Source organism: Nerophis ophidion, linkage group LG06, assembly GCF_033978795.1.
Source record: "Nerophis ophidion isolate RoL-2023_Sa linkage group LG06, RoL_Noph_v1.0, whole genome shotgun sequence".
In the NCBI taxonomy this organism is placed as follows: domain Eukaryota; kingdom Metazoa; phylum Chordata; class Actinopteri; order Syngnathiformes; family Syngnathidae; genus Nerophis; species Nerophis ophidion.
This window is the reverse complement of record NC_084616.1, coordinates 65810736-65829554: the sequence shown is the minus strand read 5'-3', so window position 1 is coordinate 65829554 and position 18819 is coordinate 65810736. Positions and strand designations below refer to the sequence as shown.

General features: G+C 42.6%; 1 protein-coding gene across 2 annotated transcripts in view; it reads left to right on the top strand.

Moving 5' to 3' along the window:
• Positions 1-18819, top strand: part of mlpha (melanophilin a) — a 36331-nt gene that overhangs the window by 10413 nt on the left and 7099 nt on the right. For both annotated transcript variants that reach the window (XM_061904633.1, XM_061904632.1), the window contains exons 3-11: positions 2413-2634; positions 2709-2821; positions 5383-5427; positions 9412-9467; positions 9534-9623; positions 10368-10452; positions 10529-10722; positions 14600-14677; positions 14753-14956. In XM_061904633.1, the coding sequence (XP_061760617.1) occupies positions 2413-2634; positions 2709-2821; positions 5383-5427; positions 9412-9467; positions 9534-9623; positions 10368-10452; positions 10529-10722; positions 14600-14677; positions 14753-14956 (1087 nt within the window). The remainder of the gene's footprint in view (positions 1-2412; positions 2635-2708; positions 2822-5382; positions 5428-9411; positions 9468-9533; positions 9624-10367; positions 10453-10528; positions 10723-14599; positions 14678-14752; positions 14957-18819) is intronic.

Here is an 18819-nt window from a genome sequence, read left to right as displayed (position 1 = left end):
CCTCCCCTTGTCCACTTCTGAAATCTTTAGTCATGCATTCATCGACTCCAGAGTGGATTATGACACATCTTCCTGCTGTTCTTCCTCCAAAGTCATGCATATTTTTCAACTTCATACTCTGCTGCTCACCTCTGGAAGCGTCTCCTCCTGTCCGTCCGCACCCTTACAACCTCGAGAAACTGTTAAAATGAATGGCTTTGTGTTGTAAAGTGTATTTTGTAAGTGCTATAGAGCAGTGGTTCTCAACTTTTTTTCAGTGATTTACCCCCTGTGAACATTTTTTTTAATTCAAGTACCCCCTAATCAGAGCAAAGCATTTTTGATTGACAAAAAGAGATGAAGAAGTAAAATACAACACTATGTTATCAGTTTCTGATTTATTAAAATGAGCAAAATATTGCTCATTTGTAGTGGTCTTTCTTGAACTATTTGGAAAAAAAGATATAAAAATAACAAAAAACTTGTTGAAAAATAAACAGGTGATTCAATTATAAATAAAGCTTTCTACACATAGAAGTAATCATCAAATTAAAGTGCCCTCTTTGGGGATTGTAATAGAGATCCATCTGGATTCATGAACTTAATTCTAAACATTTATTCACAAAAAAAGAAATTTTTAACATCAATATTTATGGAACATGTCCACAAAAAATCTATCTGTCAACACTGAATATTGCATTCTTGCATTTCTTTTCAGAGTTAATGAACTTACATTCATATTTTGTTGAATAATTATTCAATAAATGTATTTATAAAGGATTTTTGAATTGTTGCAATTTTTAGAAAATGTTTAAATAATCTCACGTACCCCTTGGCATACCTTCAAGTACCCCCAGGGGTACGCTTACCCCCATTTGAGAACCACTGCTATAGACCTTAAATCATGGGTGTCAAACTCTGGCCCACGGGCCCAATTTGACCCGCTGTGTAATTTAATTTGGCCCTTGAAGCAATATCAAATTAACATTACAGCTGGCCCGCCGTTATTACACAGCAGCGGTGCCGCTGTAACACCGCAATTTCTCACACTTGCCAATCCTCCCAAAGTTCAGTGCCCCTCCCGAAAATCTCCCGGGGCAAGCATTCTCCAGATTTTCACCCGGACAACAATATTGAGGGCGTGCCTTAAAGGCACTGCCTTTAGCATTCTCTACAACCTGTCGTCACGTCCGCATTTCCTCCATACAAACAGTGTGCAGGCCCACTCGCATAATATATGCGCCTATTATACACACATAAGTGAATGCAAGCATACTTGGTCAACAGCCATACAGGTCACACTGAGGGTGGCCGTATAAACAACTTTACAACTGTTACAGATATGTGCAACTCTGTGAACTCAGACCAAACAAGAATGACAAACACATTTCGGGAGAACATCTGCACTGTAACATAAAATAAACACAGCAGAACAAATACCCAGAACCCCTTGCAGCATTAACTCTTTTGGCACTGCCTTTAGCATTCTCTACAACCTGTCGTCACGTCCCCATTTCATCCATACAAACAGTGTGCAGGCCCACTGGCATAATATATGCGCCTATTATACACACATAAGTGAATGCAAGCATACTTGGTCAACAGCCATACAGGTCACACTGAGGGTGGCCGTATAAATAACTTTAACACTGTTACAAATACGCGCCACACTGTGAACTCACACCAAACAAGAATGACAAAGACATTTCGGGACAACATCTGCACTGTAACATAACATAAACACAACAGAACAAATACCCAGAACCCCTTGCAGCATTAACTCTTTTGGCACTGCCTTTAGCATTCTCTACAACCCGTCGTCACGTCCCCATTTCCTCCATACAAACAGTGTGCAGGCCCACTGGCATAATATATGCGCCTATTATACACACATAAGTGAATGCAATGCATACTTGGTCAACAGCCATACAGGTCACACTGAGGGTGGCCGTATAAACAACTTTACAACTGTTACAGATATGTGCCACACTGTGAACTCACACCAAACAAGAATGACAAAGACATTTCGGGAGAACATCTGCACTGTAACATAACATAAACACAACAGAACAAATACCCAGAAACCCTTGCAGCATTAACTCTTTTGGGACGCTACAATAGATTTTGATATTTACCTCAGAAGGCTGCAAATAGAAAAGAGGCATTCAATTTGTGTTTAAATTTGATTTGATATGCCATTGATATTTTTTAATTATTATTATTATTATTTGAAAGTCGATTTTGCATGTCACTATAAAGTTACTGTATATAATGTTCAATGCAAAACTTTTTGGGGTCCCTATTAAAAGGTTCATTTGTTCAACCTTGGCCCGCGGCTTTGTTCAGTTTTACATTTTGGCCCACTCTGTATTTGAGTTTGACACCCCTGCCTTAAATGCATGAGTATTCTGACAAGATGCTGGTGGTCCACAGGAAGCTGAAGGACTCCATTGACAAGGAGGACACAAAACGAGAGATTCTGGGCTCCCAGAACCAACTGGCCGACTCGTTGTGCATTCGCTGCCTGCAGCCCTTTAAGTTCCTAGTCAACAGCAAGCGTCAGTGCCTGGACTGCCGCTCGTTCACCTGCAAGTCGTGTAGCCGCTACAACAAGAAGGAGCACGGCTGGGTGTGCGACAACTGCCGCATGACCAGGTGAGCCACGCCCACCTTTTCTGGCGCAGTCCGCATTCACTGTGCGGCCTTCATCGGCGTCTTCTCTCCTCCAGAGTCCTGAAGATCGGCACCCTGGGGTGGTACCACGACAACGTCCGTAATCGCTTTAAGCGCTTCGGCAGCGCCAAGGTGATGAGATCACTTTACAAAAGGCTGAACGGAGAAGGTGATTGTCATTATTTATATACTCTTCAATCAAGCAGATGTTTCCAATCAGTTTATTTTTTTTAAGCTGTTGTCAGCCTGTTGTATGTTGTCTATATGCCAGTGGTTCTCAACCTTTTTTCAGTGATGTACCCCCTTTGAAATTTTTTTTTAATTCAAGTACCCCCTAATCAGAGCAAAGCATTTTGGGTTGGAAAAAAGAGGTAAATAAGTAAAATACAGCACTATGTCATCAGTTTCTGATTTATTGAATTGTATAACAAGTGAAGTGAATTATATTTATATAGCGCTTTTTCTCTAGTGACTCAAAGCACTTTACACAGTGAAACCCAATATCTAATTTTTACATTCAAACCAGTGTGGGTGGCACTAGGAGCAGGTGGGTAAAGTGTCTTGCCCAAGGACACAACGGCAGTGACTAGGATGGTGGAAGCGGGGATCGAACCTGGAACTCTCAAGTTTCTGGCACGGCCGCTCTACCAACCGAGCTATAACGTGCAAAATAGTGCTCATTTGTAGTGGTCTTTCTTGAACTATTTGGAAAAAAAGATATAAAAATAACTACAAACTAGTTGAAAAATAAAGATGTGATTCAATTATAAATAAAGATTTCTACACATAGAAGTAATCATCAACTTAAAGTGCCCTCTTTGGGGATTGTAATAGAGATCCATCTGGATTCCTGAACTTAATTCTAAACATTTCTTCACAAAAAAAGAAATCTTTAACATCAATATTTATGGAACATATTCACAGAAAAGGGCTTCACGGTGGCAGAGGGGTTAGTGCGTCTGCCTCACAATACGAAGGTCCTGCAGTCCTGGGTTCAAATCCAGGCTCGGGATCTTTCTGTGTGGAGTTTGCATGTTCTCCCCGTGAATGCGTGGGTTCCCTCCGGGTACTCCGGCTTCTTCCCACTTCCAAAGACATGCACCTGGGGATAGGTTGATTGGCAACACTAAAATTGGCCCTAGTGTGTGAATGTGAGTGTGAATGTTGTCTGTCTATCTGTGTTGGCCCTGCGATGAGGTGGCGACTTGTCCAGGGTGTACTCCGCCTTCCGCCCGATTGTAGCTGAGATAGGCGCCAGCGCCCCCCGCGACCCCAAAAGGGAATAAGCGGTAGAAAATGGATGGATGGATGTTCACAGAAAATCTAGCTGTCAACACTGAATATTGCATTGTTGCATTTTTTTTGTCACAGTTTATGAACTTACATTCATATTTTGTTGAAGCATTATTCAATAAATATATTTATGAAAGATATTTGAATTGTTTCTATATTTAGAATATTTAAAAAAAAAATCTCACGTACCCCTTGGCATACCTTTAAGAACCCCCAGGGGTACGCGTACCCCCATTTGAGAACCACTGGTCTATGCAATACAAGAACCATATTGTACAATGTGTCAAAATGTATAATTAATATACTAAAAAAACACACAAATTGCTAAAAATGTTAAAGTGATTGTGTTGCAAATGTCACATGCTAACAGCTACCTGCTCAGTGTCCGCCCTGAAATTGGTGGGTCGTGAGTTCAAACCCCGGCCGAGTCATATCAAAGACTATAAAAAAATGGGACCCATTAACTTCCTGCTTGGCGCTCAGCATCAAGGATTGGAATCAGGGGTTAGATCACCAAAATGATTCCTGGGCGTGGCCACCACTGCTGCTCACTGCTCCCCTCATCTCCACGGGGGTGAACAAGGGGATGGGTCAAATGCAGAGGACGAATTTCACCACACCTAGTGTGTGTGAGACAATCATTGATGTTGCGATCCGCTTCCCGGATCACATCTTTTGTCTGTTTTTTGAGTCCTTTCTGGTTTTTTGATTGTTTGGACTCTTCCGGTGTTAAGTTTGTACGTGCACTTCCTGTTTTTGTTACCATGGTTCCTCATGTGTTCCACCTGCCATGCCTTTTGACGCACACCTGATGGCAATTGTTACTTTAATATTTAAGCCTGCATTCTACCTCAGTTCGTCCTTGGTTCGTCATTTGATTTATGCAACTATCACTTTGGTTTCTCTAAGTCTGTATTTGTTTGCTAAGTTTTGTCTTAGCTTCCGTGCGCTAGGCACGCGTCTGTTGGACTTGTTTGGACTCCATTGCTAAGTCTTAGCTTAGCTTACCGTGCGTAGGCACGCACTTTCTTTTCTGTTTGGGCCAGTGTTCTTTTATCTTGTGGACAGTAAAATCAGCTTTTACCTGCTATCCAGCATGTCTGGTCCCACTGCATCCTGGGGTGATACCTTAACTTATCATTATGCGTTCCAAACGTGACACATTGGTACTTTAACTTTAACTTTAACAAAGACTATGAAAAATGGGACCCATTCCCCTTCCTGCTTGGCGCTCAGCATCAAGGGTTGGAATTGGGGGTTAAATCACCAAAAATGATTCCCAGGCGCAGCCACCAATGCTGCTCACTGCTCCCCTCACCTCCCAGGGAGTGGAACAAGGGGACGGGTCAATTGCAAAGGTTTATTTCATCACAGTGTGTGTGTGTGACAATCATTTGTACTTTAACTTACATGCTAATAAAGGGTTTCTTACGTCAGGTGGGCGTGATGATGACACTCAGAGCATGCCAGATGTCCGCAGCCGTAAGTACTTCATTACCTCACAATTCACCACAAAGAAACAAAAGCCCGTTTTCTAAAAAAGTCCAAGCAATTGTATTTCTTGGTAATTATAGTCCCTGGTACTAAAAGGTTCCTGTGGTCCGTTTGTGTTTTATGTTTCCACAAGCAGGATTTTTGTATTTAAATAAATGATGACGTGTTTGATTGAACTGAACTAACTTACTAAACATTAATGTACTCACATTTTTACAAATACTAGTTTGTAATACTACAACATTCATAAGTATCATAATAGCAAATTATACAATGACACAATAAACAGATCTGTAAGAATAGGAGTGGACACTATTTGCTCAAAATATTTATTTTAAGAGCAAGGCCATCAAGTGGTGGACATGTTAGCACAGTTTCAGTTCAGTTTCAGTTTATTTCGAACATGCATACAATAAAATGTTATGCATCACACAGTTCCGGTCGTTTCATGACAGCACGTCCGAGAAGGAGAAGGAAGAAGCAGAGCTTATTTAATCCTCCCCCTTTTCATAGCATATCAATTTTATCCAATCTCCTTGTTCTCTGTAACAGAACAGTGACAATATAAATAAGAAATAAATAATGTACCATAGTAAACATACACATATTAAACACATAAATAATCTTTGTCTCAATAAATCACATGGTTCACCTTACCACAAAATATTACTCATCCCAACGTAGCATTTTACGACTGGTCCTCCAGAAATAACAAACAATTGAAATGTATTATAATAAGGTGGCGACTTGTCCAGGGTGTACAAACCTTCCGTCCGCAGCTTATCCAGCAGCTGGGATAGGCTCCAGCACAGGGACAAGCAGTGGGAAATGGATGGATGAATGTATTGTTCAACAATATAACACGTGCTTAACAGCGTGTGCAATCTGAAAAAATGTGGGCGTGTTTTGTGCGATCTACGAACATTGCACATGCTAATCATAACTGGTGCAGACCGCCTTATTTCAATTACATTTCAAGCTTTCACCATGGAGACCCATTACTGCACATTCATGTAGTCATGCTCCTACCAGTGGTGTTTTGCAATCAAACAAGCAACAGGAATGTACCACTTTTTATGGGCATTTTAGAAGCGGTCCTGTGCATTCACAATGAAACCCACTTCGCTTATTATGAAGTGTAAAATACGACAGCAGAGACCCTGGGCTGTTGAACGACTGAAGCTCTACATAAAACAAGAATGAGAAAGAATTCCACTTTCAAAGCTTCAACAAATAGTTTCCTCAGTTCCCAAACGTTTATTAAGTGTTGTTCAAAGAAAAGTTGATGTAACACAGTGGTGAACATGCCCTTTCCCAACTACTTTGGCACATGCTGCAGCCATGAAATTCTAAGTTAATTATTATTTGCAAAAAAAAATAAAGTTTATGAGTTTTAACATCAAATATCTTGTCTTCGTAGTGCATTCAACTGAATATGGGTTGAAAAGGATTTGCAAATCATTGTATTCAGTTCATTTTTACATCTAACACAATTTCCCAACTCATATGGAAACGGGGTTTGTAAATGAGAAAATTAACGCCATTAAAAAAAACAAAAAAAAAAAACACAAGCAGACACTGAAACGCATCAATTGAATTTGTTTTAATCAACCCTTTAACTCACTCAGTATGCAGTATAAAATTACGAAAGGATGTTGCTGTGTAGACAATATGTCTAATATTTTTTATTTCTCCATGCACACACACACACACATACGCACGCACGCACGCACGCACGCACGCACGCACACACACACACACACACACACACACACACACACACACACACACACACTCTAATTTTCCTTTCACAGCGAGAGCACCGATACTGCAGCCAAGTGTGTTACTGTGTCAGTCTGCACATACTTTTCAGACGTGCTAAATAACACGCTCAATCGTGTTTGCAAAACGGGGATGTGTGTTGATGAATCACAGCGTGTGCTGTATAATATATTTGCATCTTCTCCTTGCATTATTGTGGATGTTTTGCTAATCAGCCCATATTCACCATATTAATGAAGACAGAGATGCAAAATGGATTGCACTCCTTATTCTGCTCACGTAGCAGACACAATCCACTTTGCACACGTTTAGTAGATCAGCTTTGCGTGTGCTCTTAACTTTGCTTGTGTTTTAGTACATGCAAAACTTTAGAAAATCAGGCCCTCATTGTGGTAGAAAGGAGCTAATTTTGCAGCAAGTTAGCTAACATTATTAGCACACAGTATGATTATAAAATAATAAAACAGTATTGTGTATTCTGTAAACCTTTATTAAACATGACTAATGTTCTTTAAATAATTAATCAAATCAGTATTGTGAAAGCGTGTAAAGGTTTCTGGAAATTACAAGAACCATTACTGATTGGATTAGATTAGATTAGATTAGGTTGGATTATATTAGATTAGATTACACCAATTTGGTTGGCCAGGAATCTTTTTTTTTTGGCCGCCAGTTCCCGCGGTCCACACATGCACATAGTAAATGTATGCACTATGGTAAAGTTTTTGCACAGGAATATAACTACAAATATAAAAATGAGTATTTTTTATAACAATATTTTTTATAATTTATAGAACAAACCTGAAAAGTTTTAAAGGGGTTAATTTGTGTCATTATTACAAAAGCTTTTTTTTTACACTGACTATGTAACAACATTTTTTTTGCATTAGAATTTTGTGAACTGAATTTTTTTTTACATTAAATTATGCTGACAGTTTCATAGAATTGTTTTTTTCGTAAAATGCATGTTTTAAAAAATGTGTATTTTAAAATGTATTGTATAAAAATTGTATGTATAAACATTCAGTCTGAAAAAAAACAATGTATAAATATTCAGTATAAAAAAATGTGCTGCTTTAAAAAGCATGACTTACTTACGGTAAATTAAGACAAAAGCAATCGAGTCTGTCTCAGAACCCGACAACTCACTGAATTTTTACACACTGAATTTTTAAACACTGAATTTTTATACAATACATTTTTAAACAATGAATTTTTAAACACACATTTTGCTGACACTATCACTAATTTTTTCAATGAAAGTGTCAACATAATTTGATTTGAAAAAAATAAATGATCTGGCCAGGATCTCCAGCGCTCACTGGATCGGTTCGCAACCAAGTGTGAAGTGACCGGAATGAGAATCATCACCTCTAAGTCCGAGGCCATGGTTCTCTCCCGGAAAAGGGTGGAATGCCATCTCCGGGTTGTTGAGGAGACCCTGCCCCAAGTGGAGGAGTTCAAGTACTTAGGAGTCTTGTTCACGAGTGAGGGAAGAGTGGATCATGAGATCGACAGTTGGATCGGTTCGGCGTCTTCAGTAATGCGGACGTTGTACCGATCCCATGTAGTGAAGAAGGAGCTGAGCCGGAAGGCAAAGCTCTCAATTTACCGGTCAATCTACGTTCCCATCCTCACCTATGGTCATGAGCTTTGGGTCATGACCGAAAGGACAGGATCATGGGTACAAGGAGTCGAAATGAGTTTCCTCCGCCGTGTGGCGGGGCTCTCCCTTAGAGATAGGGTGAGAAGCTCTGCCATCCGGGAGGAACTCAAAGTAAAGCCGCCGCTCCTCTACATCGAGAGGAGCCAGATGAGGTGGTTCGGGCATCTGGTCAGGATGCCACCCGAACGCCTCCGGAGGGAGGTGTTTAGGGCACATCCATCCGGTAGGAGGCCACGGGGAAGACCCAGGACACGTTGGGAAGGCTATGTCTCCCGGCTGGCCTGGGAAGGCCTCGGGATCCCCCGGGAAAAGCTAGGCGAAGTGGCTGGGGAGAGGGAAGTCTGGGCTTCCTTGTTTAGGCTGCTGCCCCCGCGACCCGACCTCGGATAGAGGAAGAAGATGGATGGATGGATGGATGGAAAATAATTGAGTTCACAAAATTCAAACGTAACCAATTCAGTTACATAAAAAAGCTTTTGTAATAAAAATACAAATTCATCTCTGTATGTTCTTTTATGTTGTAGAAGTTTATGCAAACGACGACGACCACGGAGAAATGGAGGCGCAGCGATACAAATCGGTAAAACCAAAAATAAAAGTCTAAAGATTATAAAGCAGGAGTATTTGAATTGAGTTTGTCTTCCAGATGCGTAAAAATAAACGCCTGCTGTCAGTTCATCCTTTTGACTTTGACTCGGAGGAATACTTCCCTTATTCGAGACGGCAATCTGTGCAGGTAAACCACACACAAAAGCACCTGGGACAGACATGTAATCACACATGGGTCAGAGGAGGCACAAACAAGTCAAACACACCCACACACACACATACACACACACACATTTTATTGTATTTGTTACCTTCTTGGGACCCCCGAAAAATGCCTACCTTTTTTGGACTACCCTTTCTAGATATATCAAAGATTTGTATTTACAATATTAAAAATATATACATAGTATGCAAATATAAAGGCCCTGCGATGAGGTGGCGACTTGTCCAGGGTGTACGCTGACTTCCGCCCGATTGTAGCTGAGATAGGCACCAGCGCCCCCCGGGACCCCAAAGGGGAATAAGCGGTAGAAAATGGATGAATGGATAAAAAAGGTTTTAAGCTTTTAATTTTGGCCAAAGGGGACGCATTTCAATTTCTTACACACACTTGTTATTTCATATGTTGAACAAAGGGGTAGCACTATTAAAACTGACACACAGTCAAGTTGAAAAAAATCCCTCCTTTTTGGGACCACCTTAATTTGAAAGATTTCACCACCGGGGGCGCAAATGAGACATTCTCTATTAGATGTAATGGTTTTTTTTTTGTTCCAACTTGTTCACCGGTCCTCATATGGACGGTACTTTTCCTTCTTGATGTCGAAAGAAGGGTAGAAATACAAGCCCCCCCCCCCACCCCCCCCCCCCCCCCCCCTCCCCACACACACAGACATTAACACATCTACAGTAAGTGTGTCCCATGCCTCAGCAAATTCAGGAGGATGCAGAATATGACATGCACCTTCAGCGAATGCATCGCAGGAAAAGTCTGGACCGATACGCAATGAGAAATGGTGAAAAACAAACACACGTATACACGATGGAACGCTCCACCCACTTTCAAAGAATGATGGACTTTCTTCCTTCCAGATGATTATGGTGAGAACCGAATGGTTCGGACTCGTTCCCTGTCCAAGATTAGCTCCATGGCTCGCCAGCAGTACATCGACACGTCTGATGAAGAGGAGTACGGCAGATTTCCACCCGTCTACCAGCCAGTACAACCCTTTCGTCGCCGCAACAGCCGGGCTTCGTCTCAGGAGAACCTAGGTCAAGCCCCGCCAGTAAGACAATCAGACCACAGCACACCAGCTGAACTCAAATATGTAACTTGTGTCTTTTTGCACTGAAGGCCTATACTTTTCTCAAATATTGTTGACAAATGTGTCGAAATGTGTGTTAGTGAGGACTACTCTTTTGCTGAGATAACCAATCCACCTCACATATGTGGCATATCAAGATGATGACTAGACGGCATGATTATTTAACAGGTGTGCATTTATGAAGGGACGGCGTGGCGCAGTGGGAGAGTGGCCGTGCGCAACCCGAGCGTCCCAGGTTCAATTCCCACCTAGTACCAACCTCGTCACGTCCGTTGTGTCCTGAGCAAGACACTTCACCCTTGCTCCTGATGGGTGCTGGTTGGCGCCTTGCATGGCAGCTCCCTCCATCAGTGTGTGAATGTGTGTGTGAATGGGTAAATGTGGAAGTAGTGTCAAAGCGCTTTGAGTACCTTGAAGGTAGAAAAGCGCTATACAAGTACAACCCATTTATCATTTATTGAAAGGTCACTTTAAAATGTGAAGTTTTACCAGACAGCACAATTCCATATATGTTGCAAGTAGGGGTGTGGGAAAAAAATCGATTCGAATATGAATCGCGATTCTCACCTTGTGCGATTCAGAATCGATTCTCATTTTTGAAAAAATCGATTTACTTTTTTTTTTTTTCATCAATCCAACTAACCAATACACAGCAATACCATAACAATGCAATCCAATTCCAAAACCAAACCTGACCCAGTAACACTAAGAACTGCAATAAACAGAGCAATTGAGAGGAGACACAAACACGACACAGAACAAACCAAAAGTAGTGAAACAAAAATGAATATTATCAACAACAGTATCAGTATTAATTATAATTTCAGCATAGTCGTGATTAAAAATCCCTTATTGACATTATCATTAGACATTTATAAAAATAAAAAAAAAAGAACAATAGTCTCACAGTGGCTTACACTTGCATCGCATCTCATAAGCTTGACAACACACTGTGTCCAATATTTTCACGAAAATAAAACAAGTTATATTTTTGGTTTGTTTAATAGTTAAAACAAATTTACATTATTGCAATTAGTTGATAAAACATTGTCCTTTACAATTATAAAAGCATTTTTTTTTTTTAAATCTAGTACTCTGCTAGCATGTCAGCAGACTGGGGTAGATCCTGCTGAAATCCTATGTATTGAATGAATACATGCTTCGCGGTGGAAGAGGGGTTAGTGCGTCTGCCTCACAATACGAAGGTCCTGCCGTCCTGGGTTCAAATCCAGGCTCGGGATCTTTCTGTGTGGAGTTTGCATGTTCTCCCTGTGAATGCGTGGGTTCCCTCCGGGTACTCCGGCTTCCTCCCACTTCCAAAGACATGCACCTGGGGATAGGTTGATTGGCAACACTAAATTGGCCCTAGTGTGTGAATGTGAGTGTGAATGTTGTCTGTCTATCTGTGTTGGCCCTGCGATGAGGTGGTGACTTGTCCAGGGTGTACCCTGCCTTCCGCCCAATTGTAGCTGAGATAGGCGCCAGCGCCCCCCGCGACCCCAAAAGGGAATAAGCGGTAGGAAATGGATGGATAAATGAATACAGAATCATTTTGAACTGTAAAAATATCGTTTTTGAATCGAGAATCGCGTTGAATCGAGAAAATCGATATATAATCGAATCGTGACCCCAAGAATCAATATTGAATCGAATTGTGGGACACCCAAAGATTCGCAGCCCTAGTTGCAAGTGTTAAAGGAGTCTGAGGGCATTCACTTGATCGCAAAATTTTTGTTTAGAAGACGTTTCATCTCTCATCCGAGTAGGCTTCATCAGTTTGTGCAAACCTTACAATCCAGTTGCGAGCGATTGAGTGCCCTGAGGTGACAATGACCTGGATGAATGAGAACATTCATAGACATGTTGACGGAGTGTTCTTAAGGCATTCTGACTGCAGGATTGTAAACCAAATCTGTTGCATGGGAATTAAATGTTCATTTCTCTACCTTAAGACAACCCCAAAGAGTTTCAGAGAATTTTGCAGTACATCTAACCAGCATCACAACCACAGACCACGTCTAACCACACCAGTCCTGGGGCTCCACTTCCAAGATCTTTTACTCTAAGATGGTCTAAAACCAGCCATCTGGACAGCTGCTGCCAAACTCTATTTGCATCACCCAATTTTTTTGCTCACATTGTGAGAAAGCGTTTCAAGGAAACTTATCTGCATGCTCATCGATGTCTCCACTTGATTGCAGTTCGATGTTGTAACTAACTTGAGTGGGTCGAGGCTCACTTTCGATAACATCTGACTCTTGGGAGAGGTGATCTCTTAACAGCTGATTTCCCGGTGTCATGTGGGTGAGCATTTGCTGATGTCATTGGTCTTTGGTGGGGTGGGGTTATGGTAAATGGGTTCTACTTGTGTAGCGCTTGTCTACTTTCAAGGTACTCAAAGCGCTTTGACACCATTTCCACATTCACACACACCTTCACACACACATTCACACACTGATGGCGGGAGCTGCCATGCAAGGCGCTACCCACGACCCATCAGGAGCAAGAATGAAGTGTCTTGCTCAAGGACACAACGGACATGACTAGGTTGGTAGAAGCTGGGGATCATGCCAGGAACCCTCAGGTTGCTAGCATTGACACACTCCCAACCGAGCCACGTTATGAGAAGCATGTTTTAAACAACAAACACGTGTTTTATTGATAGCATTTTGAATGCACCGACATCCCTTGATGAGATTCTGACCTCCATTGTTTTGCGGTCTATCTGCGAGCATCTGCCCATGTTGTAGCATGATAATGCACGGCCCCATGTAGCACAGATCTACACACAAGCAGAAAACATCCCAGGTCCTGCACCATCATACTCAGTAAACATGTCACCCATTGAGCAGGTTTGAGATGCTTTGCATCAGTGTACAGGAATATGACAGTATATTCCACTTCCTGTGTTACGGTTCAGACTCCTGCCAGCGCCGCTCGTCCGTCTGTGCGCACCTCGGGACACGCCCACGGGAGCGCACAGCCAGGGACGAGCCGCGCGCTTCTCTGCCGTCAGCTGCAGTCAATCACCGGCAATCTTCACACCTGACGGTAATGACGGAGCTGCCTTCATAAACCTGGACAACCTGCCATCACTCGCCGGGTTATAGTCTTCTGTACATGTCACTCCACCGTGTTTCTCCTGGATCCCCTGTTGTTCCCCTTGCCTCCCGGACTGCCTTTTGGATTTTCGACCTCCCGCTTGGAGACGTTTTCCCACGGACTTCCGTGTTCCTTCGCTCTCGTCAACATTTTGGTAATACACACCTCAGCTAATCTACACACATAGCCTTACACCATACACACTTGAGTTTTTCTCACACTTCATTTCCTTGGTTTATTCATTAGTATTGTTATATTCTTATTATATATATATTTACTTTATATAAAAATAAATCTTTTGACAGTACTGCCACCTGGTGTTAGCCTGCCATCATCTCCTCTTAGTAAAACACAACAACCGGCCAATATCCAGCTATTTCACACAACCATTGAAGAGTACAAAAATGACACAATCTACAACTTGATCAACTGTATGCCAAAGAAATGTGTTTTGTTCAATGAGGAAAGTGGTGGTCAAACCAGACACTGACTGTTTTTTTTTTAACCCTCATGAATGGCCTTTTATTTTAGTATCTTATTTATTTCTTTATATACTGTGCAATAATTATGTTATATGTCTAATCAGCATTTTGATACGCCACACCTGTGAGATTGATCGATTATCTTGGTGTATAGAAAAACAAATCAAATGGGTTTTTCTTAATGATAAAAGTGTTTCATTAAATTGCGTACGCTGCTCACTATACTATACTTCCACGCTGATTTGTTTGTGCAGATAAACGAGTTAAGCAAACGTATGTCCGCCATCGAAAGCCTGCTGAATCGTTTGGAGGAGAAGATAACGCCTGACAAGGTGAAGCAGGACATTTCAGAATGATAACTATATGGACTTTGTGATATTTATCAATGAACGTTTGATGCTTGGCAGGCATCAGGGCCGTCGGGTAACGAGGAAGAGAAGCTAAGGAAGAAGTTGAGCGAGCTGGCAGGAAATCTAAGCGGCAAACGCTTGTCATCAGATGACGAGGCTGACAAGAAGAAAAGCTCCGGTGGCGTCAAGGGAGCGGCTGCACCGGACGCTATGAAGCATCTGAGCTCGTCCAGCGATGATATCCCAAGTGAAGCTCAGAAGGTAAAACAGGAAGATAGATGTTCTCCAATCTTCCTCTTCCCCCTTGTCTCCATTCTTGTTTCTCCCAAAAAATCCCTTCTGTGATGTAGATTAGACTTTCTTAAAGGCCTACTGAAATGACATTTTCTTATTTAAACGGGGATAGCAGGTCCATTCTATGTGTCATACTTGATAATTTCGCGATATTGCCATATTTTTGCTGAAAGGATTTAGTAGAGAACATCGACGATAAAGTTCGCAACTTTTGGTCGCTAATAAGAAAGACTTGCCTGTACCGGAAGTAGTAAATGATGTGCGCGTGACGTCACTGGTTGTAGGGCTCCTCACATCCTCACATTGTTTATAGTCATAGCCACCAGCAGCAAGAGAGATTCGGACCGAGAAAGCGTCAATTTCCCCATTAATTTGAGCGAGGATGAAAGATTCATGGATGAGGAAAGTTAGAGTGAAGCACTAGAAAAGAAAAAAAAAAGGTGACGGCAGGGGGAGCGATTCAGATGTTATTAGACACATTTACTAGAATAATTCTGGAAAATCCCTTATCTGCTTATTGTGTTACTAGTGTTTTAGTGAGATTATAAAGTCATACCTGAAAGTCGGAGAGCTGCGGTGACCGCCAGTGTTTCTGAGGGAAGTCATATGGAGGAGCCAAGAAAGTCACAGCTGCCTTTTTGCAGGAGGACGCAAACTTCGCTCAAGTCTCCGGTAAGAGCCGACTTAATATCACAATTTTCTCATCCAAAGACTTGCTGGTTGACATGTGGTAGAGAAACATGTTCGCTTGACCGCTCTGTTTCATATTAAAGTTTCACAACAAACAAAGAAACACCGGCTGTGTTTCGGTGCTAAAGACAGCTGCAATCCACCGCTTTCCACCAACAGCATTCTTCTTTATAGTCTCCATTATTAATTAATTCAGCAACACAGATGTCCAAAATACTGTGTAGTTGTGCGATTAAAGCAGACGACTTTTAGCCGTGAGTGGTGCTGGGCTAAAATGTCCGCTCCAACCAAGGATGCATCAACATAAGCGTCATCATTCCGTGACGTTTTCAACAGGATACCTCGCGGGAAATTTAAAACTGTAATTTAGTAAACTAAAAAGGCCGTATTGGCATGTGTTGCAATGTTAATATTTCATCATTGATATATAAACTATCAGACTGCGTGGTCGGTAGTAGTGGGTTTCAGTAGGCCTTTAAAGCAAGAAACTGATGAACATATTTGAACGGCGTGGCGCAGTGGAGAGAGTGGCCGTGCGCAACCCGAGCGTCCCTGGTTCAATTCCCACCTAGTACCAACATCGTCATGTCTGTTGTGTCCTGAGCAAGACACTTCACCCTTGCTCCTGATGGGTGCTGGTTGGCGCCTTGCATGGCAGCTCCCTCCATCAGTGTGTGAATGTGTGTGTGAATGGGTAAATGTGGAAGTAGTGTCAAAGCGCTTTGAGTACCTTGAAGGTAGAAAAGCGCTATACAAGTACAACCCATTTATAATTTTATGTCATCAAAAGGTTAAGTGAGATTTAATTAGCGGTAAGTCAAATGCTCTTTAAAAATGTGTTCAAGACAATAAACTATGCAATAACCTGACGCACAAAGTCCAAACAAACCCCCCCCATAAAATGTTTGAAAGTAGAAAAATAGAAAACTACAAAAAAGGCGCCGCATGTTTGTGGGTGACCTATTGGTGCAACGAGTTGAGAAGGCGGATGTTGTTGTGCAGACAACACTAAGCTGCAAGCTGCAGCTCTCAATTTAGCAATCACTTCATTATCTCACTCTCTTGCAGGACTTAGTGAAAGAAAGAAAGACAGAATGGAAGAAAGAAAGAAAGAAAGAAAGAAGGAAAGAAAGAAAGAAAGAAAGAAAGAAAGAAAGAAAGAAAAAAATAAGTAATTTAAGGGTGTACTTACACCCCATTTCCACATACATGGACACAAACCCCAATGCACCCCCACCTTCCTGACCCCGCAAGAATCACTGATCATCCATCTCTCACATCACTTTTATTCTACCCTTTTAATTTCACTAACTTTGCAGTGCTGTACGCTTAGCCTTTTCATTATTAGCACCGGTAAACATTTTTTTTGTAGCAATATACAATGTCTTAAATATCACAGTTTCATTATCAACACTGATACAACGTACACATGTGCACTCATGCATGTAAACACAATGCCATCCTAAGGCCAACTGCAGTACTCATTTAAACACACAGAACATCCCTAAACTGTGCCAGCACTGTCGGTAACACGAGTATAGAGCTGGGCAATATTGATCAAAACTCATATCCATATCTAGTTTGGCCCATAAACTAACACATGAAAGGAAATATTTGTTGACGTAATTAAATATCTCCTCCATGCCTTGATTTTTGTCACGTCCGGCGGGAGAAGGAGACGACACAACGGCAGAGATCAGTTCAATAGGTTTATCCTAGGTTTGTCCAAGTAGGGGTCGAGGATCGGGGGAGGCAGTCCAGAACCCAGAGCGAAGTCGAGGCACACAGCTCGATCATGGAAAACAGGGGAAGCACTGCGGGGGACACTAAGAACATACAACACGGGAACAGGGAAGGCACAGAGAGAGAGAGCAAGTACACAGAAGGGAAGCCAGAGACAGGATGCTTACTATGAGAGTGAACTATGTTCCGGCAATGGATCTTCGGGTCCGCTGGTCTTTATGCTGTCCGTCGTCATTAGATCCAGGTGCGCTGATCAGTTATTGCCTGCAGCCTTGCCTTTGCGTGGCCGCGATGCGGCCAGATCTTTTAGCGGAGGTGCCGGCAGAGATTGAAGCAGAAGACATGAGAGATTGCTCATGTGCCGTGACAGTATCTCCCTCCTTACCATGAATTGATTAACGTGGACCCCAACTTAAACAAGTTGAAAAACTTATTCGGGTGTTACCATTTAGTGGTCAATTTTACGGAATATTTACTGTACTGTGCAATCTACTAATAAAAGTTTCAATCAATCAATCAATAGGTGAGGCTCCCGTCGAGGGACGGGGAGCACCGGGGTTGAAACGGTAAAAATCCTCAAGAAGCGAGGGGTCGGCAAGGTAGGAGGCCGGCACCAAAAATCGGTCCTCCGGACCATAGCCCTCCCAGTCAACCAAGTACACAAGTCCCCTATCCTGCCATTCTAGCGGGTTCAACACAGGGAATAAACTTGCTCCACGAGGCTGGCTGGCGGTTAGCAACGCAGCGCAGCATGGTCTCCAAACTCTGGTTGGCTCTCTCTGCCTGCCCGTTGTTCTGAGGGTGGTGTCCTGAAGTGAGGCTGACCGAGGCCCCAATCCTCCTGCAGAATGCTTTCCACACCAAGCAGGTAAACTATGGGCCACAGTCCGAAACGATATCCATCGGGATACCGTGTTGCGTGATGACATGCAGCGTGAGGAGGTCGGCCATCTTAGAGGAGGAAGGGCTCTGTCGTCCCAACCACTGTCAGCCGCATGTGTGCAGAACTCGAGGGTGTAGGCAGCAACAAAGCGTGAGCCCTGCTAGAGGGTGTGCAGATGCCCTGCCGCCTCCCCCCCACCCTTGGGATGGTCGAACACCGCCCAGAACTCGGCCCGGAAAGCAGCATAGTCGGTGTCTAGGCCCACGGTCCTGTCCATGGCCGCAGCGGCTAACTTGAGTCCAGGTCCTGTCAGTAGCGCGAAAATGAAACCACATCAGATGAGTAACGCGAGGGTTGGTGCTGAAAAATGAGGTCACACTGTACCAAAAATCCTCTACAAAGTTCAAAGTCGCCCTCGTAGGGCCTTGGGCTAGCAATCTTGGGTTCCCGGGTCTTAGTGGTGCTTCCAAGTCCAGGAGCAGGGGTGGCAATACAGCTAGCCACGGGTTCGGAA